At 49.5% G+C, this 21,341-nt stretch overlaps 1 protein-coding gene and 1 long non-coding RNA gene across 2 annotated transcripts in view; both read left to right on the top strand.

Moving 5' to 3' along the window:
- Positions 1–1,255: 1,255 nt before the first annotated feature.
- LOC149455849 (uncharacterized) lies at positions 1,256–2,872 on the top strand. The gene is made up of 2 exons (XR_016314024.1): positions 1,256–1,301; positions 2,754–2,872. It is a non-coding gene; the product is annotated as an uncharacterized LOC149455849 (long non-coding RNA).
- Positions 2,873–19,800: 16,928 nt separating this feature from the next.
- SHISA2 (shisa family member 2) overlaps positions 19,801–21,341 on the top strand; it is a 60,473-nt gene continuing 58,932 nt past the window's right edge. Inside the window, exon 1 of the mRNA XM_089685819.1 lies at positions 19,801–20,310. Coding sequence (XP_089541945.1) covers positions 19,998–20,310 — 313 coding nt within the window. The 5' untranslated portion in view covers positions 19,801–19,997. The remainder of the gene's footprint in view (positions 20,311–21,341) is intronic.

A 21,341-nucleotide genomic window follows, 5' to 3' on the forward strand; every position in this document is an offset into this window, starting at 1 on the left:
GAATTCACTGAGCGCCTGAGAGCGACCTATTCTTTCACAAATGTTTGTAGAAGCAGTCTGAATGCCTAGGTGCTTGATTTTATACACCTGTGGCTATGAAGGTGATTGGAACACCTGAATCCAATGATTTGGAGGGCTGGCCTAATATGTTTGGCAATATAGTATATTTGCATTATGCAAACATATTGTCTACTTAATGGTGACCTTAATACCATTGTAGAAACTAGGAAAGGTTCTAGAAATATATTTCTAATCACCCCTGGTCTGCCAAAATCTGCATGGCAGCTCTTATTAAAAGATAGATGGTTAATTTACTCCACTGACGTATTATATCTCTGAAGATCTTCAGCACTGAAATTTCTGCATCTAAGTTCCCAGCTCCACCCACAAGCTTCACTTTAAACATGGCCAACCCAATTTCTCCACTGAAATTTGATTTATTTTATAGTATTGGGATTCCAGCAGATATAAACTCCTCTATCTTTTCCATGAGAAATGAGGCCCATTAGCTGAATGGAGCCAAGAACTCCCAGATGATGTATTCATCTCTGAGTGACTGAATCAACCAGCACCTACCCAAAACCGAAATAGTGTTTGGTGGTCTGAACCGTTAGCAATTATACCAAAGAATAAACCCAGCAAACCTTGAAATATTCTTGCCACAGTGTGGCTTAAGAAACTACTTCTTGAATTTTGATTTTCTGAAACCCTAAACAACATTGTGGTCTCCTTCCTAGAAATGGAATGCTGTGAATGTGGAGCGAACATATCAAATACTGGATTAATAGTGTGATGGCATATAATCTGTGGTCTCTTCCATATGTCATCTTGTCTAGTCGTATTACCTCTCTCAGTTATATTTATCTGTCTGCAACTGTATCACTTCCTGTATGCAGAAATAGCGCGGCCACTGGCTGGCTTGTGTGAGCCATTTGTTGCGAGTGCTTTCCCATCTGGAATAAGATCCCACAGTGGACTCAGTCAATGTGTTTTTACATACCATGCAAGGTAAAGCTGTCAGCTGTTGTCACTTGCTGGACAAAAACTGTGAAAGTCCATACGGTGCTTTCTAAGATATATATGTGCTGCATATTTCTAGGAACAAAAGGTATTTGCATGCAATGTCACTCATCCCTTGTCATTAATGTCTGATTGAATTAGCCTGTGTTATAACTTTCACAGAGCCTGAGCAGGGATGTTATTGAGAATGATGTCAATCACTAGTATGCATGTTGTTTTTTTATATTGGTCACAGAATCCACAAACGTTTGGTGCTCCTCCAGAAGAAGAAAACTGAACTGGTGGGTAAGGAGAAGAGTAAGATATTGCTACAATGAAGCATAAGTGTCTTTGGGGTTCAGGTCATCATACAACATTGAGTGTAGGAGTAAAGTCGGTCACATAGGAACTGATTGTTTGGCAAGCTAGGTTGTTTAATACCGTATTGGCTAATAATGGGCATATATATTGGTAATACCAAACCTACCACCTATTAGTTAAGCATAATGTAATATGGAAATCTAGCTGCATGACTGCTCCCCCCCCCTTGTATATAGTCATCCTGTAACTTTACTTTGGTGAGAGTGCCCAGAATGTATAAAATTTTGATCATAAATATTATACAGTTTATGTGTAGGGGCAGGTTCATGTCTAAAGCCTCAAGTTCATCTACTTGGGCTGAGTTTCAAGATGGGCATACCCTAAAATGATGGTCAAACACTTTTTTTAAAAGTTGGCCTATCAAGATTTATCACATTTTGGCCCACATGTCCTCAATACACAACTGGATTAAAAGTGTGTATCTAAAGCCCAATGTTTTCTTTAATTTTTGATACAGCAAGGGAATGTTAACAACCCACGGCAAGTTTTCTAGTTGCTGTATGTCTCATTTGCTGGGATTTCATATCACATCCTGTTACAAGATAAAGTGTAGGCAAATCCCCTCTCATCACTGGAAAAGGTATTCCCATTGGAAGATTTCCCTTCACCTTCTGTTCTGACGATAGCTCTAAAATGTTGGATTGCCCAACCTTTTTTCTCCTATGAGAAATGATCATTATACTAAATAGAGAGGGAATATCTGGAGCAAATGAGAATCTGGAGCATTGGCGCTTAATCTGCCTCCATCCTCACACATAATGGCCAACACCAAGGTATACATCCCCATATGCCCTTCTCTTCCACTCTCCACTCAGCATGTGATCGGTACAGTTAGGTTTCCCCCGCCACTCCTGTGTGAACTCAAGCTATGACAGGCCTGGGTTCACAAAGGAGCAGTGAGGAAACCACATACGATTTGGACCGGAATCACATTGCTGTTCAAGTCGCATTCTAATCTTTACAGTGCAATTTGCATCCATACATGTTGTATTGACGCAAATCGCACTGCAAAGTATGGGTACCCGGTATCAGCAAATACTTGACCAAAAGTATCGGTACTCGTACTCGCCGGTCACAAAAGGGTATTGGTGCATCCCTACTAATAACTCTTCTAAGCTCTATTAAAAGTGAAAAAAGTTTTAGTTTTAAATACATTTTAATGCCAGCAACCAAACATCAATTCCATTACGCTACAACAACAGGCTTCTAGTGGATGGCCATGTGCAATCTGACTACTGAATTCTTTTTTTCCAATTTGCAGTCAGATTGGGAAATATCTTTTTTTTATATTAATGACATTCACAAATCATGACTTAAAAATAAATAAATACATGAATAAAAATTGTTGCTTACATTTTACTTGCTCTTTTCAGACAAATTCCAAAACTGACATGTCCCCCTGCCATGTAATGTGTGGAACTGCATCTGAACATCACAAACCAAAAATGCTATTTAATTAATTTGTAATATTAAAAGTAAACTCCTCCATCCATCCATGTCTCTATGCTTTATTTTGCTGTGAAACTATACTGAAAACACCCCCTGGCAGTGGCCATCTTGAGTAAAGGCAGATGATTTGTGTATCATTTACTTCCTAGAATCCATCAACCCATAGGCTGAGCTGAGAACCCTCCCTCCCTCCTGAAGACTCCTGGGATGTATGACATCATTTACCAATTATCAGTTGTAAACTATATTTGCGCACTGTCTCTTCTAACAAAGGGTTAAAGATCTCCAAACTTGGGTTGTGCATTGTACGTGAGAAAATGTTGGAGATTTACCCCCAGTTTCAAAGTAACAAGCACTTGCTCCTGCGATTCTGGAGGGTTTTTTAAAGGCTGGACAGATTTTTTTTTTTCATTTACCTACTGGGGCACCTTGACTTCATATTCATGTTTAAGTAATCAGTAAACTTAGATTTTAAGAGTTCCTTAACAGTATAGGGCTCATACACATGGGACTGAGTAACTGCCAGCATATTTCCTCCAGCCAAGCAGTCCAGGTACAGTGTACAGCCTGTTACTGACATGAATTGAATACATCCATGTGCTCTACTTGTTTTTAATAAGCACCACTCTAAAAATGAGTACAGCAGCACACAGTCATTTGTGTCAATACCAGGCTTCACGCTGCACCTAGACCTGGAGGAAACATGCTGAATAAACTCAGCCTGCCCATGTGCAAGAACCCTATAACAGCCTGTTGCAGCAGCAGATGAAGTAGAGTCCCAGTAGAACATTTTTAACACTCATTAGCACATACTCTAGCTCAGGGGCGGACTGACAACTCATGGGGCCCCCGGCCAATAGGGGATCATGGGGCCCCTGTGTCCTTGCTCAAAAAAGCCTATGAAAAAGGTACCAGGGGCATCTCATGGGGCCCCCTACTGACCCCGGGCCCTCGGGCAGTGCCTGAGTTTCCAAATGGTCAGTCTGCCCCTGCCTAGTTGTATGTTGAGGTGTGATTGAAATTGAATGGCACTGCAAGGCACCTCACAAAGCACTGTGCATTGCATTAACCTGCAGTAGAACATGCAATGTACCAAGTGTTGTGCCGCTACTCATAGGTGTGAAGCCAACCTAAAGGTTAGGTTCATGTTTATTAAAAGATGTTGGGTTGAGGTTAAAATGGAATTCCAGTCATACTCTAACTTAGCCTATGCCCACCCCAATTCCAAGATATTCTATCTCCCCTGAAAACAAAAGTTGTGTATACTTACCAACTGTGAAGCCGCTCCGGTCCAGTCACATGATTGCATCCTAATACCAGCTTCAGTGTAGAGTAGGGGCAGTGACTACGGCTGAAGAGCCTGGGCGATGACGGCACCCAGGGGTATCCAAACTGTGGCCCTTTGCTTGCTTCTGTCAGGCCCGTGGGGCACTATTTCACCCACTGATATCAATTGGGTATAATTTCCGCCACTTTACACCAATGAAGAGGGCACAATTCCTTCCAATGACAACCAATGATGAGGCACAATTCCTCCCAGTGACACAAATGATAGGGTCCAATGATATCAATGATGGGGCAGAAGTCCTCTCACTGGCACCAAACAAAGATTTTTTTCCCACTGATGTCGGGACCTTTTCTACTCCCATTGGCCACAGTTCGGCCCTCAAAGTCTGAAGGACAGTAAACTGGCCCTTTTTGTTTAGAAAGTTTGGAGACCCCTGAAATCACCCATAGGCTTACTATAGGGCAAGCTTTGGTGCCTTAAGGTTTCTGCATGGGTGCCTTGAAAAAATGCCTAGAAATTGCCCCAAAACTGTATACAAGCCAGTGGTAAGGATGCCTTTTAGTTACAAAAAACCACAGGTTTTCATTATGCACCATTACGACCTTCTTGCTTTAGGCATCCTTACAACCAATGACTTCCAATGACTTCATCTGTTGATAAGAAGAACATCAGGTGTCTACACAGCATCCTTATTTGTCCCTCCCCTGCCCCTCTCCATCAGCACTGGGGTCACATTAAATGAGTGAGGGAGAAGAGAAACATTAGAATACTAGTCAGTGCCAGTGTGTAAAAATGTATTTGCTTTGGAAGAATAAACCTTTAATGTTGGGTGTTCTACATGTGTATATTTTGCTGCATTATGTAAAACTATTAGTTTAATTTTTTTAATTTTTATAATGGGGTGCCTCAAGATTGTGCATAATTTTAAAGGGTGCCTTGAATGGAAAAAAGTTGAGAAACACTGCTATAAGGTATCCATTGTCAGTGGTCCCTTCTCTACAATGAAGCCGATGGAGTGGCCTCAGCATTGGTAAGTATAGGCATCTTGCCTTTTACAGAGTAGATAGAATAGTCTTAGAATGGGGCTAGGAGTAGATTTAGGTATAGTTAGGTTTTGACTAACTGCCACTTTAATACAAGGGTATTAGTTTTTCATGTGTGGCAAAATGTTTGCTTCTATAAGTGTCATTGCTAAATAAGAATGGGTGACATTTCACTTGTCCTATAATTTTGTGCCAAAAAATATGCACAACACATTTTTGCCACCCAAACAACCATTGCCAATTTTGTAAAGCTAACAAATGCTAAGGTGTGCTGGTACCATTGTATTAAAACAGTTACCAATTTCTGGGTAGATGAAGAACAATAGTATAAAAACACAATCCTTCCTACAACTGCTAAGGATGATTACTGCAATACTGCACTACTACAGAGAAGCTGTCAGGGACCACGGCTCCAGGGTCCGCGATCGCGGCTCCGTCCCTCGCGCATGCGCAGTGGCGGCGGCTCGCGCCGGGACACGGGCACTAGGTCCCGGCGAGCCGCAGATGACAGGACGCCGCGCATGCGCAGTAGGAGCCGCGGGCGCGCCTCAGGCGTCCAATGACAGCCGGGGGCGCGTCCTAGTCGGCCAATGACAGTGCAGGGCGCACTATTTAAAGATGCCCTGCACTGTCACAGATTGCCGCAAGGTCTTCTGTGATCCTGAGTTCCTGCAACTATCCTGTGACCCTGATTGACCCTGACTATTCTGCCTGCTCCTGCGTTTGACCCGGATTGTCCTGACTATTCTGCCTGCTCCTGCGTTTGACCCGGATTGTCCTGACTATTCTGCCTGCTCCTGCGTTTGACCCGGATTACCCTGACCATTCTACGATTTGACTTCCCTGCTGACCCTGCGTGTGACCCGACTACTCTCGCCTACCGATTCTGTACCCCGCTTATCCCCACGGGCCCACAATCCGTTACTACCCTGCTGGGGCCGCCATCCTCTTCATATCTGGCTCTCCCGGTACCTGTCCCCAAGGGCCTCCTCAGCCACTGGCGGGCCTGCTCGGAGGTCGTGACCTGGCCCGGGACTGTTTCAAGTCCATCCCCACCATCAGGGGCTCTGGTGAAAGCACAGCCCGGGCTTAGACCCCACGCTCTGAGTAGGTCTGTCAGTTGGCAGCCTGAGGCACCACCTGGCGGATCATAACAGTACCTTGCGGCCATGACAGAGCCAGGAAGTGGACCGGCGTCCCTAGAGGATATTTGTCAGCACCTGGCCACCTTGACCCAGGCTTTTCAGAACTTCCACAGTCGCTGCGCCCGACTGGAGGACCGCATGGAGTCAATAGCCCCCCTGACTCCCCCTGCTCAGAGTCCTCCACCTGCAGGACCTCCCGCTAACCCGGTATCCGGAGCGGTTGCCACATCCCCAGCTCCTGAACCCCGCGTTCCTCTGCCGGAACGATTCCGTGGTGATCGGAGCCGCTTCCGGGCCTTCCGGAACGCCTGCACCCTATACTTTGACTTACAACCCCGCACGTTCACCACTGAGACCGTCAAGGTGGGGTTTATAGTCTCCCTCCTTCAGGATGAGCCCCAGGATTGGGCTCACCGTCTGATGGAGAAGCACGACCCCCATCTTGAATCCGTGACCGAATTCTTTCGGGCCATGGCCGTCTTGTATGACGACCCTCAGCGAGCTGCTTCCGCTGAAGCGACTCTATACTCCCTGCGGCAGGGCCGCCGGACAGCCGAAGAATACGCGTCCGATTTTAGGCGTAGCATGGGCGACACCAGATGGAACGATGCGGCCTTATGCCATCAGTTCCGCATCGGGCTGTCTGAGCCTCTCAAGGACGAACTAGCGCGAGTAGGCCTACCTGACTCCCTGGAAAAACTGATTGAGTTGGCCATTCAAATCGACCGTAGACTAAGGGAACGTCGGCTGGAAAGGAGCAGTCAGGGTCAAAGGGTGGCATGGATTCCTTCCAGGGATACAGCTCCAACCCCAGGGAACCATCCGCGAAGCACGGAAACAGGGGACAACCCGGAACCCATGCAGCTGGGATTGGCCCGTTCTCACTTATCGGTCGAGGAACGTCAAAGGAGACTATCACAGAACCTATGTCTGTACTGCGGGGAAGCTGGTCATCAGGTGCGCTCCTGTCCTGCTAAAATGAGTAAGTCCACGCCCGTTTCTTTCTCTCTACCCGCAGGAAGGGATGATCTGTCGAGTTACCTGGCCATTCCTGTGTCTTTACAGCTCCCCGGAGGAACATTGTCGGTGACCGCAATCGTTGACTCAGGAGCCTGTAGTTGCTTCATCGATCTGACTTTTGCCCACCGGCAAAAAATCCCTCTCCAGACCAAAGAAAGGGGGTTCAACATCTTCTTGGCAGATGGGTCTCGTATAAAATCAGGGGTGGTGGACCAGGAGACACCACCCATTTTCACCACAATGGCAGACCATCACCAGGAGTTCCTCCGTTTGGATGCCATCGCATCCCCCCTTTTTCCAGTCATTCTGGGCCTCCCTTGGCTTAGGGCCCATAACCCCCAGATTGACTGGGAAAAGGGAACAGTTCAATTTTGCTCACCCTACTGTTTAAGCCACTGCCACGTCACAGGACCCGTGGTCCCCCGGTTCCTCCTGTGCTTGGATGGTGACACCGATCTTTCCCAGGTTATTCCCCCGGCCTACCATGACTTCTTAGACGTCTTTAGTAAGCGAGGAGCTGACGTTCTCCCTCCGCACCGTTCCTACGACTGCCCCATAGACCTCCTACCCGGATCTGAAATCTCTTTCGGCCGTATCTTTCCCTTGTCCGAAGCAGAATCGGGAGTACTGAGGGAATACATTGATGAGAACCTTCGGAAGGGATTTATTCGTCCATCCACATCCCCAGCCGGGGCCGGGTTATTCTTCGTAGAGAAGAAGGACAAGTCGTTACGGCCCTGCATAGACTACCGTGACCTGAACAAAATAACGGTAAAGAATCGTTATCCTTTACCCCTAGTCCCCGAGCTCCTCCAGAGATTGAGTTCGGCTACGATATTCACCAAATTAGACCTGCGGGGGGCCTATAACCTTGTCCGTATCAGGGAGGGGGATGAGTGGAAGACGGCGTTCCGTACGAGATTCGGTCACTACGAGTACTTGGTGATGCCGTTCGGGCTCTGTAATGCACCGGCGACCTTTCAGCACTTTATCAATGATGTTTTTCGTGACCTTCTTGATATTTTTGTGGTGGTTTATTTGGATGACATCTTAATTTTTTCCCCTTCACTGGAGGTTCATCGGGGTCATGTGATACGGGTATTAGAACGGTTGCGTCAACACGGGCTATACGCAAAGGCAGAGAAATGCTGTTTCGAACAGCACGAAACCACATTCTTGGGACTGGTTCTCTCTTCCGCGGGGGTCGCGATGGATCCCCAGAAAGTCACGGCGATCTTAGATTGGCCAATTCCCGCCGACAAAAAGGGGGTACAGCGTTTCATCGGTTTTTCCAATTTTTACAGGAAGTTTATTAGGAACTTCTCCGGTCTGGTCTCCCCGATCACGCAACTGACGAAACAAGGGGTCCGCTTTAAGTGGACCCCCGAAGCGCAGGCAGCCTTCGAAAAGCTCAAAGAATTGTTCACCTCTGCTCCCATTCTCTGCCACCCAGATGCTTCTCTCCCATATGTGTTGGAAGTAGACGCCTCCGAAAATGCTGTAGGGGCGGTTTTGTCCCAAAGGAATGGTACCAAGGAACTTCTGCACCCTGTGGCGTTCTTCTCCAGGAAGTTGACTCCAGCGGAACGCAACTACGACATTGGAGATCGGGAGCTCCTGGCCATTAAAACCGCTCTAGAAGAATGGAGGTATTTACTGGAAGGAGCCACACACCCAATCCTAATATTCACAGATCACAAAAACCTCGAATATTTGAGAACGGCAAAATGACTGAGACCTCGCCAAGCGAGATGGGCGCTTTTCTTCTCTCGATTCTCATTCCATATAACGTACCGACCCGGTACTAAGAACACTAAGCCAGACGCTCTGTCCCGCATGTTTGAGGACCCCGACGACGCTGTGCCACCCGACACCATCTTACCTTCTGGGAGTTTCCTCGCTCTACAAACGGAACTTCGCTCTCGACTTCTTGATGCTTCTGTAGGACTACCAGTTCCGTCAGAATCACCCCTCCAGAGCCACGGTGGGCTAATTTGGAAGGAAGACCGGATCATGGTCCCAGAAGAAGTGCGAACCCTGGTCCTAGGGCACTGCCACGACCATCCTATGGCGGGCCACTTCGGGGTAACGAAGACGCTGGATCTGCTACGGCGCTCATTCTGGTGGCCAGACATGATCAAGGACTGTGAGCAGTACGTCCGAACGTGTTCCACCTGTCAAAGGAACAAACCCTCCAGGAGCAGGGCATGGGGATTGTTACGTCCTTTACCCATACCCAAGCGGGCTTGGCAAATGATAGCCATGGATTTCGTGGTCGAACTTCCACCATCCCAGGGCTACACTGCAATAATGGTGATCGTTGACCGCTTCTCAAAGATGGCACATTTCGTGCCCCTGGAGAAGACCCCATCAGCACCGGAAACGGCACGGATCTTCATCAAGGAAGTGGTTAGGCTTCATGGTGTTCCCGAAGATATAGTTTCAGATCGGGGGGTCCAATTCACCTCCAGGTTCTGGAACGCCTTGTGTAAATCGCTGGGAATCAAGCTGTCGCTTTCATCCGCCTACCACCCACAGACCAACGGCCAAACTGAAAGAACAAACCAGACGCTGGAACAGTACTTACGGTGCTACACATCCTACCTTCAGGACGACTGGCTGTCATTGCTGCCTTCCGCGGAATTCGCATACAACAACTCGAGTCACTCAGCCACGGGTCAATCCCCGTTCTTTTCCAATTATGGGTATCATCCCACATTCCTCCCTGATCTGATGCCTGAGAATCCGGTACCAGCTTCTCAAGACATCTTGAACTTCTTTTCTGTCAATAACAAGACAATTCAGGAAGCCATCGCTAAAGCCCAAGAGGACAGTAAAAGGGCATTCGACAGAAAGAGAAGAGGAGAATTACTGCTTCAACCAGGGGATCAGGTTTGGCTGGCAACGACCAACTTGAAGATGCTATGTCCTTCAAGGAAGCTGGGACCCAAGTTCATCGGCCCCTTTCCGGTAAAACGAGTGGTTAACGAGGTGGCCTACGAGCTCGAGCTTCCGCAGACCTTCAAAATACATCCTGTCTTCCATGTATCTCTCCTGAAACCTTCCAGACCAGATCCCTTCCCGGACCGTGAATCCAGACCTCCCGAGGCAGTCACTATAGGTGACCAGGAGGAATTTGAAGTGGAGACTATCCTCAGTTGCCGAAGGAGGGGGGGCCAGACACAGTTCCTGATAAAATGGAAGGGGTATGGCCCTGAGGAGAACTCATGGGAACCCGCCCAGAACGTCCACGCACCCAGGCTCATCCGGGAGTTTTTTCGTGCTCACCCGCGGTGGAGAGATCAGTGGGGCTCCCGGAGGGTGCCCTTTGGGGGGGGGCGATGTCAGGGACCACGGCTCCAGGGTCCGCGATCGCGGCTCCGTCCCTCGCGCATGCGCAGTGGCGGCGGCTCGCGCCGGGACACGGGCACTAGGTCCCGGCGAGCCGCAGATGACAGGACGCCGCGCATGCGCAGTAGGAGCCGCGGGCGCGCCTCAGGCGTCCAATGACAGCCGGGGGCGCGTCCTAGTCGGCCAATGACAGTGCAGGGCGCACTATTTAAAGATGCCCTGCACTGTCACAGATTGCCGCAAGGTCTTCTGTGATCCTGAGTTCCTGCAACTATCCTGTGACCCTGATTGACCCTGACTATTCTGCCTGCTCCTGCGTTTGACCCGGATTGTCCTGACTATTCTGCCTGCTCCTGCGTTTGACCCGGATTGTCCTGACTATTCTGCCTGCTCCTGCGTTTGACCCGGATTACCCTGACCATTCTACGATTTGACTTCCCTGCTGACCCTGCGTGTGACCCGACTACTCTCGCCTACCGATTCTGTACCCCGCTTATCCCCACGGGCCCACAATCCGTTACTACCCTGCTGGGGCCGCCATCCTCTTCATATCTGGCTCTCCCGGTACCTGTCCCCAAGGGCCTCCTCAGCCACTGGCGGGCCTGCTCGGAGGTCGTGACCTGGCCCGGGACTGTTTCAAGTCCATCCCCACCATCAGGGGCTCTGGTGAAAGCACAGCCCGGGCTTAGACCCCACGCTCTGAGTAGGTCTGTCAGTTGGCAGCCTGAGGCACCACCTGGCGGATCATAACAGAAGCACTGTTGCTAAAACAAATATGACGTTTAAATAAAGGGCACATGAGCACCAACAGGTAGACAAAATCTTTGACTCTACAGGCACATGTCTCTCTAGAAGTTTCATTTACAGGCAGGTCCTGGATTTGTGTCTAAACATGCCCAAGTTCATCCCTGGTTCTGAAGACTTCAGCACTGGTATAATGACATCACAATGGTTTGTGGTAAACTTGGAGTAAAGCAGTGCATCACTGGCCTCCACTTCCAGAAAAGGCACCATGAAAGGTCACACGATGGTGGACTCAGGTGAGTTAGAAAGAGCTGCTAGAGATACTCCAAACCCCTCCACCGTAATCTTCCGGTGCTGCAGGGATTAATAGAGGCAATGGACCTGTGACAGGCAACCATTAAGAGTACCAACTATGCCTGCCTTTTCCACCCCCCCCCCCCCCCCATAATTATGTACTATAGCTTTCATTATTAAAGATCGTCCTATAAGTGGAGGAGGTGGACTTTTCATTGATTCACCCGCTCCACATTCATAGATTACTTTTCATTCATAGAAGCTATAGTACATCCTCTATGAATAGAGGAGGGCAGTGGAAAGGGCGGTTATAGTCTTAATAAGTTCCTGTGGCAGGTCCCTTGGCTCTGTTAACTGTTGCAGCACCAGAAGGTTATTGCTGTGAAGGGGGTCGGGGGCAGAAGATTTCAACTGTGACAGCTGGCACCAGCATAATGGACATTTTGGATGAAATGTGAGTACCATCCCTTGTGCTTATTTTTTACAGAAAATGTTTTACCTAAACTTTATTGGCTTTAATGTAAACATTGCTGTATATGATCATGTGAGAATAGGAATATAGTACTCTATAAACCTGGGTATTCATCTAAGGCCCCTTTTCACATGGGCACCGTCTTTCCCATCAGCTTCTAGACCAGGAGTCTCCAAACTTTCTAAACAATGGGCCAGTTTACAATGCTTCAGACTTTTCAGGGGCTGGATTGTGGCCAGTGGGAGAGGAAACTGTCCTGGCATTAGTGCCCCATTGTTGGTGTCAGTGGGAGGAATAGTGCCCCATCATTGGTGTCAGTGAGAGGAATAGTGCCCTATCGTTGGTATCAGTGGGATGAATAGTGCCCCATCATTGGTATCAGTAAGAGGAATAGTGCCCCATTCTTGGTGTCAGTGGGAGGAATAGTGCCCCATCAATGGAGCCAGTGGGATAAATGATGCCCTATCGTTAGTATCAGTGGGAGGAATAGTGCCCCATCATTGGTATCAGTCGGAGGAATACTGCCTCAATCATGGTGCCAGTGAGAGGAATAGTGCCCCATCAATGGAGTCAGTGGGATAAATGATGCCCTATTGTTCATGTCAGTGGGAGGAACAGTGCCCCATCATTGGTGATAGTGGGAGGAATAGTGCCCCATTGTTGTTGTCAGTGAGAAGAATAGTGGCCCATCAGTGTTAGTGGGAGGAACAGTGCTCCATTGTTGGTGTCAGTGGGAGTAATACAGCCCCATCATTGGTATCAGTGAGAGGAATAGTGTCCCATCTTTGGTGTCTGTGGAATAGTGCCCCATCGTTGGTGTCAGTGGGAGGAATAGTGCCCCATTATTGGGGTCAGTGGGAGGAATAGTCCCACACTATTGGTGGCAGTGCAGAAATGATTGCCCCATTGCTGGTGTCAGTGGGAGGAATAGTACCCCAAAGGATTGACAGAGGCAAACAAAGAGCCGCATTTGGCCCCCAGGCTACAGTTTGGAGACCGCTGCTCTAGACTGATCTCCCGCTGAGTTGAATCAGAGTGGAAATGTGTCCACTCTGTTGTTCGTCCATTTTGTGATGGGGGGAAAATGGACTCACTTATTCACTATGGGCGGCCAGATGTAAATGACTGTGCAGCTGTCTGTCTGCCCACAAGTGGACAGGTCCACAAAAGCAGATCTGGATGCAGATCTATTATTCGTACCTTGGAATTGAACACAAAATTCGTCTGCCCACAGGAATAAAATGCAGTCTGTTTTTTATTTGTCTAATCATGGGTCAACATATTGATGAAATGCCCATATGAAAGGAGCTACAGTGCCTTGAAAATGTATTCATACCCCTTAAACTTTCCCACATTTTGTCATGCTACAACTGAAAATGTAAATGTATTTTATTGGGATTTTATGTGATAGACCAACACAAAGTGTCACATAATTGTGAAGTGGAAGGAAAATGATAAATGGTTTTCAACATTTTTTACAAATAAATATCTGAAATGTGTGGCGTGCATTTGTAATCAGCCTCCTTTACTCTGATACTCCTAACTAAAATCTAGTAGAACCAATTGTCTTCAGTAGTCACTTTATACGTAAATGAGTCCACCTGTGTGTAATTTAATCTCAGTATAAATACAGCTGTTCTATGAAGCCCTCAGAGGTTTGTTAGAGAACATTAGTGAACAAACAGCATCATAAAGGCCAAGGAACACACCAGTCAGGTCAGGGATAAAGTTGTGGAGAAGTTTAAAACAGGGTTAGGTTATAAAAAATATCCCAAGCTTTGAACATCTCACGGAGCACTGTTCAATCCACCATCGGAAAATGGAAAGAGTATGGCACAACTGCAAACCTACCAAGACATGGCAGTCCACCTAAACTGACAGGTTGGGCAAGGACAGCATTAATCAGAGAAGCAGCCAAGAGGCCCATGGTAACTCTGGAGGAGCTGCAGAGATCCACAGCTCAGGTGGGAGAATCTGTCCACAGGACCACTACTAGTCGTGCACTCCACAAATCTGGCCTTATGGAAGAGTGGCAAGAAGAAAGCCATTGTTGAAAGCAGTTTGCAGAAGCCATGTGGGGGACACCGCAAACATGTGGAAAAAGGTGCTCTGGTCAGATGAGACCAAAATCAAACTTTTTGGCCTAAAAGCAAAATGCTATGTGTGGTGGAAAACTAACACTGCACATCACCCTGAACACACCATCCTCACCGTGAAACTTGGTGGTCGCAGCATCATGTTGTGGGGATGCTTTTCTTCAGCAGGGACAGGGAAGCTGGTCATAGTTGATGGGAAGATGGATGGAGCCAAATACAGGGCAATCTTAGAAGAAAACCTGTTAGAGTCTGCAAAAGACTTGAGACTGGGGCGGAGGTTCACCTTCCAGCAGTGCAACGAAATTAAACATACAGCCAGAGCTACAATGGAATGGTTTAGATCAAAGCATGTTCATGTGTCAGAATGGACCAGTCAAAGTCCAGACCTAAATCCAATTGAGAATCTGGGGCAAGACTTAAAAATTGCTGTTCACAGATGCTCTCCATCCAATCTGATAGAGCTTGAGCTATTTTGCAATTTTGCTATTTTGCAAAGAAGAATGGGCACAAATGTCACTCTCTAGATGTACAAAGCTGCTAGAGACATACCCCAAATTGCAGCGAAAGGTGGTTCTACAAAGTATTGACTCAGGGGGGCTGAATACAAATGCACGCCACACTTTTCAGATATTTATTTGTAAAAATGTTGAAAACCATTTATCATTTTCCTTCCACTTCACAATTATGTGCCACTTTGTGTTGGTCTATGACATAAAATCCCAGTTAAATACATTGATGTTTCTGGCTGTAACATGACAAAATGTGGAAAATTTCAAGGGGTATGAATACTTTTTCAAGGCACTGTATATGCAGTCCATGTATCATTGAATTTTTTTTAAGCTGTTTCTTTTTAACACAAATATATTTGGAAGATTAAAAACTGCGATCTGCTGTAGAATGACCCCTGAGCAAGGAACACTCGTCAGCATTCCATCTCACAGCACATCCTCTATCAGCCACACACTGCGCCATGCTAGCCTGGTGACACTCCTCCCCAGGGGCGGCTAGCCTCTGCCCCCAGCATTACCCCCCAGCACACATGCAGCTGCTGATGTTAATTACTTGCTAAAGCTACTAATAGCCCAGAATAATGTCTGTTCACAAGGTGCTGGCCACGGGGTAAAACAAACATAGCCCCCCCCCCCCCGCCTTTCAAGCTACACAGTCAGGAATGTTTAGTATTGTTTATTTCTCAGCCAATACTTTGTTGTAATCTATATTTTGTTTGCAATTTTTCCTTGCATTTATGTGAGTTGTTGTGTTTCTGTACATTCCGTGGTGAAAAGATGCATGCGGCTGTACTGTTTCTGAAAGCACTGGGACAGAGCGCGATTAGAAAACATTCAATCACTGTGCATGTTTTCGGGGTGCCTTTAAAAACGCCAAACAGGAACATCTAAACGCAGGAAAGAGTGATCTGGGAGCATAAAAGTTGTTTATACATTGCAGAGAACCTTTCCTGGATTTCGAAAAGTGAAATGGAGGAGTGTCTGTGTGTATGAAGCCTGAGAGCAGGCATCACTAAATGGTGGATCAAAGCCTGGACCTGGACTGAATGACAGTTCTATCTGGACCGCCAGCCAGCCAGTCCCTGGTGTAGCTTTCCACATCCTTTACAGTGATGGGTTTTTAGGACTGTCGGTGTCACAACAGCCCATGACACTTGATGTAAGGGAGCCTGGGGACACCTGATGTACGAGGACTCTCTGATGGGGACACCTGATGTACAAGGATTTTCTGATGGGACACCTGTACAGGAACTCACTGATGGGGACACCTGATGTACAGGGACTCACTGATGGGGACACCTGATGTACAATGACTCTCTTATGGGGACACCTGATGTACAGGGACTCATTGATGGGGACACCTGATGTACAGGGACTCACTGATGGGGACACCTGATGTACAATGACTCTCTTATGGGGACACCTGATGTACAGGAACTCGCTGATGGGGACTCCTGATGTACAGGAACTCACTGATGGGGACACCTGATGTACAGGGACTCACTGATGGGGACACCTGATGTACAATGACTCTCTTATGGGGACACCTGATGTACAGGGACTCATTGATGGGGACACCTGATGTACAGGGACTCTCTGATGGGGACACCTGATATACGAGGACTCTCTGATGGGGACACCTGATGTACAGGGACTCTCTGATGGGGACACCTGATATACGAGGACTCTCTGATGGGGACACCTGATGTACAGGGACTCTCTGATGTACAGGGACTCTCTGATGGGGACACCTTATGTACAGGGACTCTCTGATGGGGACATCTGATGTACGATAACTCTCTTGTGAGGACACCTGATGTACAGAGACTCACTGATGGGGACACCTGATGTATGATGACTCTCTTATGGGGACACCTGATGTATGATGACTCTCTTATGGGGACACCTGATGTACAGGGACACCTGATGTACAATGACTCTCTTATGGGGACACCTGATGTACAGCGATGCGCTGATGGGGACACCTGATGTACAGGGACTCTCTGATGGGGACACCTGATATACGAGGACTCTCTGATGGGGACACCTGATGTACAGGGACTCTCTGATGGGGACACCTTATGTACAGGGACTCTCTGATGGGGACATCTGATGTATGATAACTCTCTTGTGAGGACACCTGATGTACAGAGACTCACTGATGGGGACACCTGATGTATGATGACTCTCTTATGGGGACACCTGATGTACAGGGACTCACTGATGGGGACATCTGATAGAAGGAGGCTGTTTCATGGGGACACAATGCAATGAGGCTCCCTGATTTGGACTGTTGGTGTAAGGGGGTGCACTGATGGAGACGCCGGATATAAGGGGGTCTATGATGGGGACACCTGATACAGGAGGCTGTCTGATAGGGATGCTTGATGTAAGGGGAAACTCTGATGGGGAAACCTGATGCAAGGGGGGAGGGGGGTAACTGATGGGAATACCTGATGTAAAGGGGCTTTGGGATGGGGACACCTGATGCCAAGCGGGTATCTGATGGGCCACCTAAATCAAATGGGGTATTTGATGTGGTCACCTGATGCAGGGGGAAGTCTCATGGAGACACTCGATGTAAGGGGGAGATCTGATTGAGACACTTGCTGTATGGGGGTCGGATGGGGACACTTTATGTAAGGGGGCTCTGTGATGCGGACACCTGATACAAAGCGAGTATCTGCTGGGAATGCTTGATGTAAGGGGTCTTTCTGATGTGGAAACCTGATGAAATGGGACTCTCTGATTCAGACTTTTGGTGTAAATGTACTCTGTGATGGGGACACCTGATATAGAGGTGCTCTGTGATGGGGACACCTGATGTAAGGGTGCTCTGTGATAGGGACACCTGATATAGGGGTGCTCTCTGGGGACACCTGATGCAAAAGAGGTGTCTGATGGGCCCACCTGATGAAAGGGAGCTCCCTGATTCAGACTCTTGATGCAATGGGACTCTCTTCTGGGGTTACCTGGTGTCTGATTGGGCCACCTGATGAAAGGGGGCTCCCTGATTCAGACTCTTGATGCAATGGGGCTCTCTGCTGGGGTCACTTGATGCAGAGGGGTGTCTTATGGGGTTACTTGATGCAGGGGGGTGTCTTATGGGGTCACTTGATGCAGGGGGTGTCTGATGGGGGGTCACTTCTTGATGTAGAAGGGAGTCTGATGGGGTCACTTGATGCAGGGTGTGACTGATGGGGGTCACTTGATACAGAGGGGTGTCTGATGGGGGTCACTTGATGCAGAGGGGTGTCTGAGGGGTGCCTGATGGGGTCATTTGATGCAGAGGGGTGTCTGATGGGGTCACTTGATGCAGGGGGTGTCTGATGGGGGGTCACTTCTTGATGCAGAAGGGTGTCTTATGGGGTCACTTGATGCAGAGGGGTGTCTGATGGAATCACTTGATGCAGGGGGGGTGACTGATGGGGGCCACTTGATGCAGAGGGGTGTCTGATGGAGGTCACTTGATGCAGAGGGGTGCCTGATGGGGTCACTTGATGCAGGGGGTGTCTGATGGGGGGGTCACTTCTTGATGCAGAAGGGTGTCTGATGGGGTCACTTGATGCAGAGGGGTGTCTGATGGAGTCACTTGATGCAGGGGGGGGGGTGACTGATGGGGGCCACTTGATGCAGAGGGGTGTCTGATGGAGTCACTTGATGCAGGGGGGGGGGGGTGACTGATGGGGGCCACTTGATGCAGAGGGGTGTCTGATGGAGGTCACTTGATGCAGAGGGGTGCCTGATGGGGTCACTTGATGCAGGGGGTGTCTGATGGGGGGTCACTTCTTGATGCAGAGGGGTGTCTTATGGGGTCACTTGATGCAGGGGGATGACTGATGGGGGCCACTTGATGCAGAGGGGTGTCTGATGGGGGTCACTTGATGCAGAGGGGTGTCTGAGGGGTGCCTGCTGGGGTCACTTGATGCAGAGGGGTGTCTTATGGGGTCACTTGATGCAGGGGGGTGTCTGATGGGGTCACTTGATGCAGGGGGGTGTCTGATGGGGTCACTTGATGCAGGGGGGTGTCTGATGGGGGGGTCACTTCTTGATGCAGGTGGGTGGCGTCTTGATGCAGAAGGGTGTCTTATGGGGTCACTTGATGCAGAGGGGTGTCTGATGGGGTCACTTGATGCAGAGGGGTGTCTGATGGGGTCACTTGATGCAGAGGGGTGTCTGATGGGGTCACTTGATGCAGGGGGGTGTCTGATGGGATCGCTTGATGCAGGGGGGGGTTCTGATGGGGGTCACTTGATGCAGGGGGGTGTCTGATGGGGGTCTCTTGATGCAGGGGGGTGTCTGATGGGGTCACTTGATGCAAGGGGGTGTCTGATGGGGTCACTTGTTGCAGAGGGGTGTCTGAGGGGTGCCTGATGGGGTCACTTGAGGCAGGGGGGTGTCTGATGGGATCACTTGAGGCAGGGGGGGTGACTGATGGGGTCACTTGAGGCAGGGGGGTGTCTGATGGGGGTCACTCGAGGCAGAGGGGTGTCTGATGGGGGTCACTCGAGGCAGGGGGGTGTCTGATGGTGTCACTCGATGCAGGGGGTGTCTGATGGGGGTCACTCGATGCAGGGGGTGTCTGATGGGGGTCACTCGATGCAGGGGGGTGTCTGATGGGAGCACTCGAGGCAGGGGGGTGTCTGATGGGGGTCACTCGAGGCAGAGGGGTGTCTGATGGGGGTCACTTGAGGCAGAGGGGTGCCTGATGGTGTCACTCGAGGCAGAGGGGTGTCTGATGGTGGTCACTTGCTGAATAGAACATTGTGAAAATGTCCAATAATATGCCATGAATTGTGTGTCGGAGGGAACCGGGGTCGTCATGCTGTGTACGGGGACGTGAAGTACAGCACACAGTATACACGACTGATCACAGAGGCGATGTTTGCTGGGACTTGTGGTGCCCGGCACGTGCGGGGTGGCAGTGCACATGCGTGTGTGTTGTAGGAGGGATGGATGGAGGAGGGAGGGATGGATGGAGGAGGGAGGTGCGGGGTGACAGGGATGGGTGTACTCCTCTCCTCCTGCCGGTCACTTTGCTCTCCAGCTGTCAGTGTGCTCTCTCCGGTATGAAGAGGACAGTGTCCGGGACGTAGATCGGACAGAAGACATGTGTGCCCCTCTGCCCCGCCGGCTCTGATCTCACAGAGGGCCCCCTCCCCCCAGGATTATCAGAGCCCCCCGTCCCTAGGAGAGTCCCTGAGTCATGTGGCTGGAGGGCTCCCCCCTGGCACTGCTGGTGGCGGCGTCCTTCCTGCTGGCGGTGCTGGCGGCGGCCCGGGGGAGCGGGGAGTACTGTCACGGCTGGACGGACGCTCAGGATGTGTGGAGGGAAGGCTTCCAGTGCCCGGAGAGGTTCGATGGGGAGGACGCCACCATCTGCTGCGGGACCTGTGCACTGCGCTACTGCTGCTCCAGCGCTGAAGCCCGGCTGGATCAGGGGCTGTGTAACAACGACAGGCAGCAGGGGGCGCCAGACAACGGCAGGTCCGACAAGGACAGTCCGGACTCGGCTGCAGGTAGGAACCGCTGTGTCTGGGGTCGGAGCTGGGATAGGGAGCACCGACCTGGGGAGCAAGTCTAGGGGGTCTTCGGGGGGCAAGTCTGGGGCGTATTGGTGGGGCATTAGGGGGCTAAGTCTGAGGGTATTGGGGGCCAAGTCCGGGGGCATCAGGGCCCAAGTCTGGGGTGCTATCAGGGGGCCAAGTATGGGGTGCTTTCAGGGAGCCAGGTCTGCAGGTTTACCAGGGGGAAAGTCTATGGAGTATCAGCAGGCAAGTTTGGGGAGTATTGGGGGCCACATCTGTGGGTCACAGAGGAAAAGTCTAAGGGGTAATACACAGAAGTCGGTGAGTATCAGGGGCCAGATCTGCAGGTACCAGGGGCAAAGTCTAGGTGGTGTCTGGGGGGTATCAGGGGGCAGCTCTGGGGGTATCAGAGAGAAAGTCTAGGGAGTAATACACGGGACGTCAGGGGGTATCAGGGGCCAGATCTGCAGGTACCAGGGGCAAAGTCTAGGTGGTGTCTGGGGGGTATCAGGGGGCAGCTCTGGGGGTATCAGAGAGAAAGTCTAGGGGGTAATACACGGGAAGTCAGGGGGTATCAGGGGCCAGATCTGCAGGTACCAGGGGCAAAGTCTAGGTGGTGTCTGGGGAGTATCAGGGGGCAGCTCTGGGGTATCAGAGAGAAAGTCTAGGGGGTAATACACGGGAAGTCAGGGGGTATCAGGGTCCAGATCTGCAGGTATCAAGGGGAAAGTCTAGGTGGTGTCTGGGGGTATCAGAGGGAAAGTCTAGAGGGTATCAAAGGGCAAGTCTGGGGGGGGTATCAAGGGTTTGTCCCCAAGTATCAGGGACCAAGTCTAGGGGATATCAGGGAACGGGGATGTGTTCATGTCTGAACTGCAGATGTTGCCAGTAGCCATCAATCGGATTTCAGTTTTCAGTTGATGGAGACATGAATGAAGAATTCTGATTGGTCACTTTTTGAATCAGCCCCAACTGCCATATTATAAAACATTCTTTGTTCCATAATTGTCAGCTCAGTGTGT

This window comes from Staurois parvus, unplaced genomic scaffold (genome assembly GCF_062004578.1).
Source record: "Staurois parvus isolate SC_StPar_1 unplaced genomic scaffold, SC_StPar_1.0 ptg000387l, whole genome shotgun sequence".
In the NCBI taxonomy this organism is placed as follows: Eukaryota; Metazoa; Chordata; class Amphibia; order Anura; family Ranidae; genus Staurois; species Staurois parvus.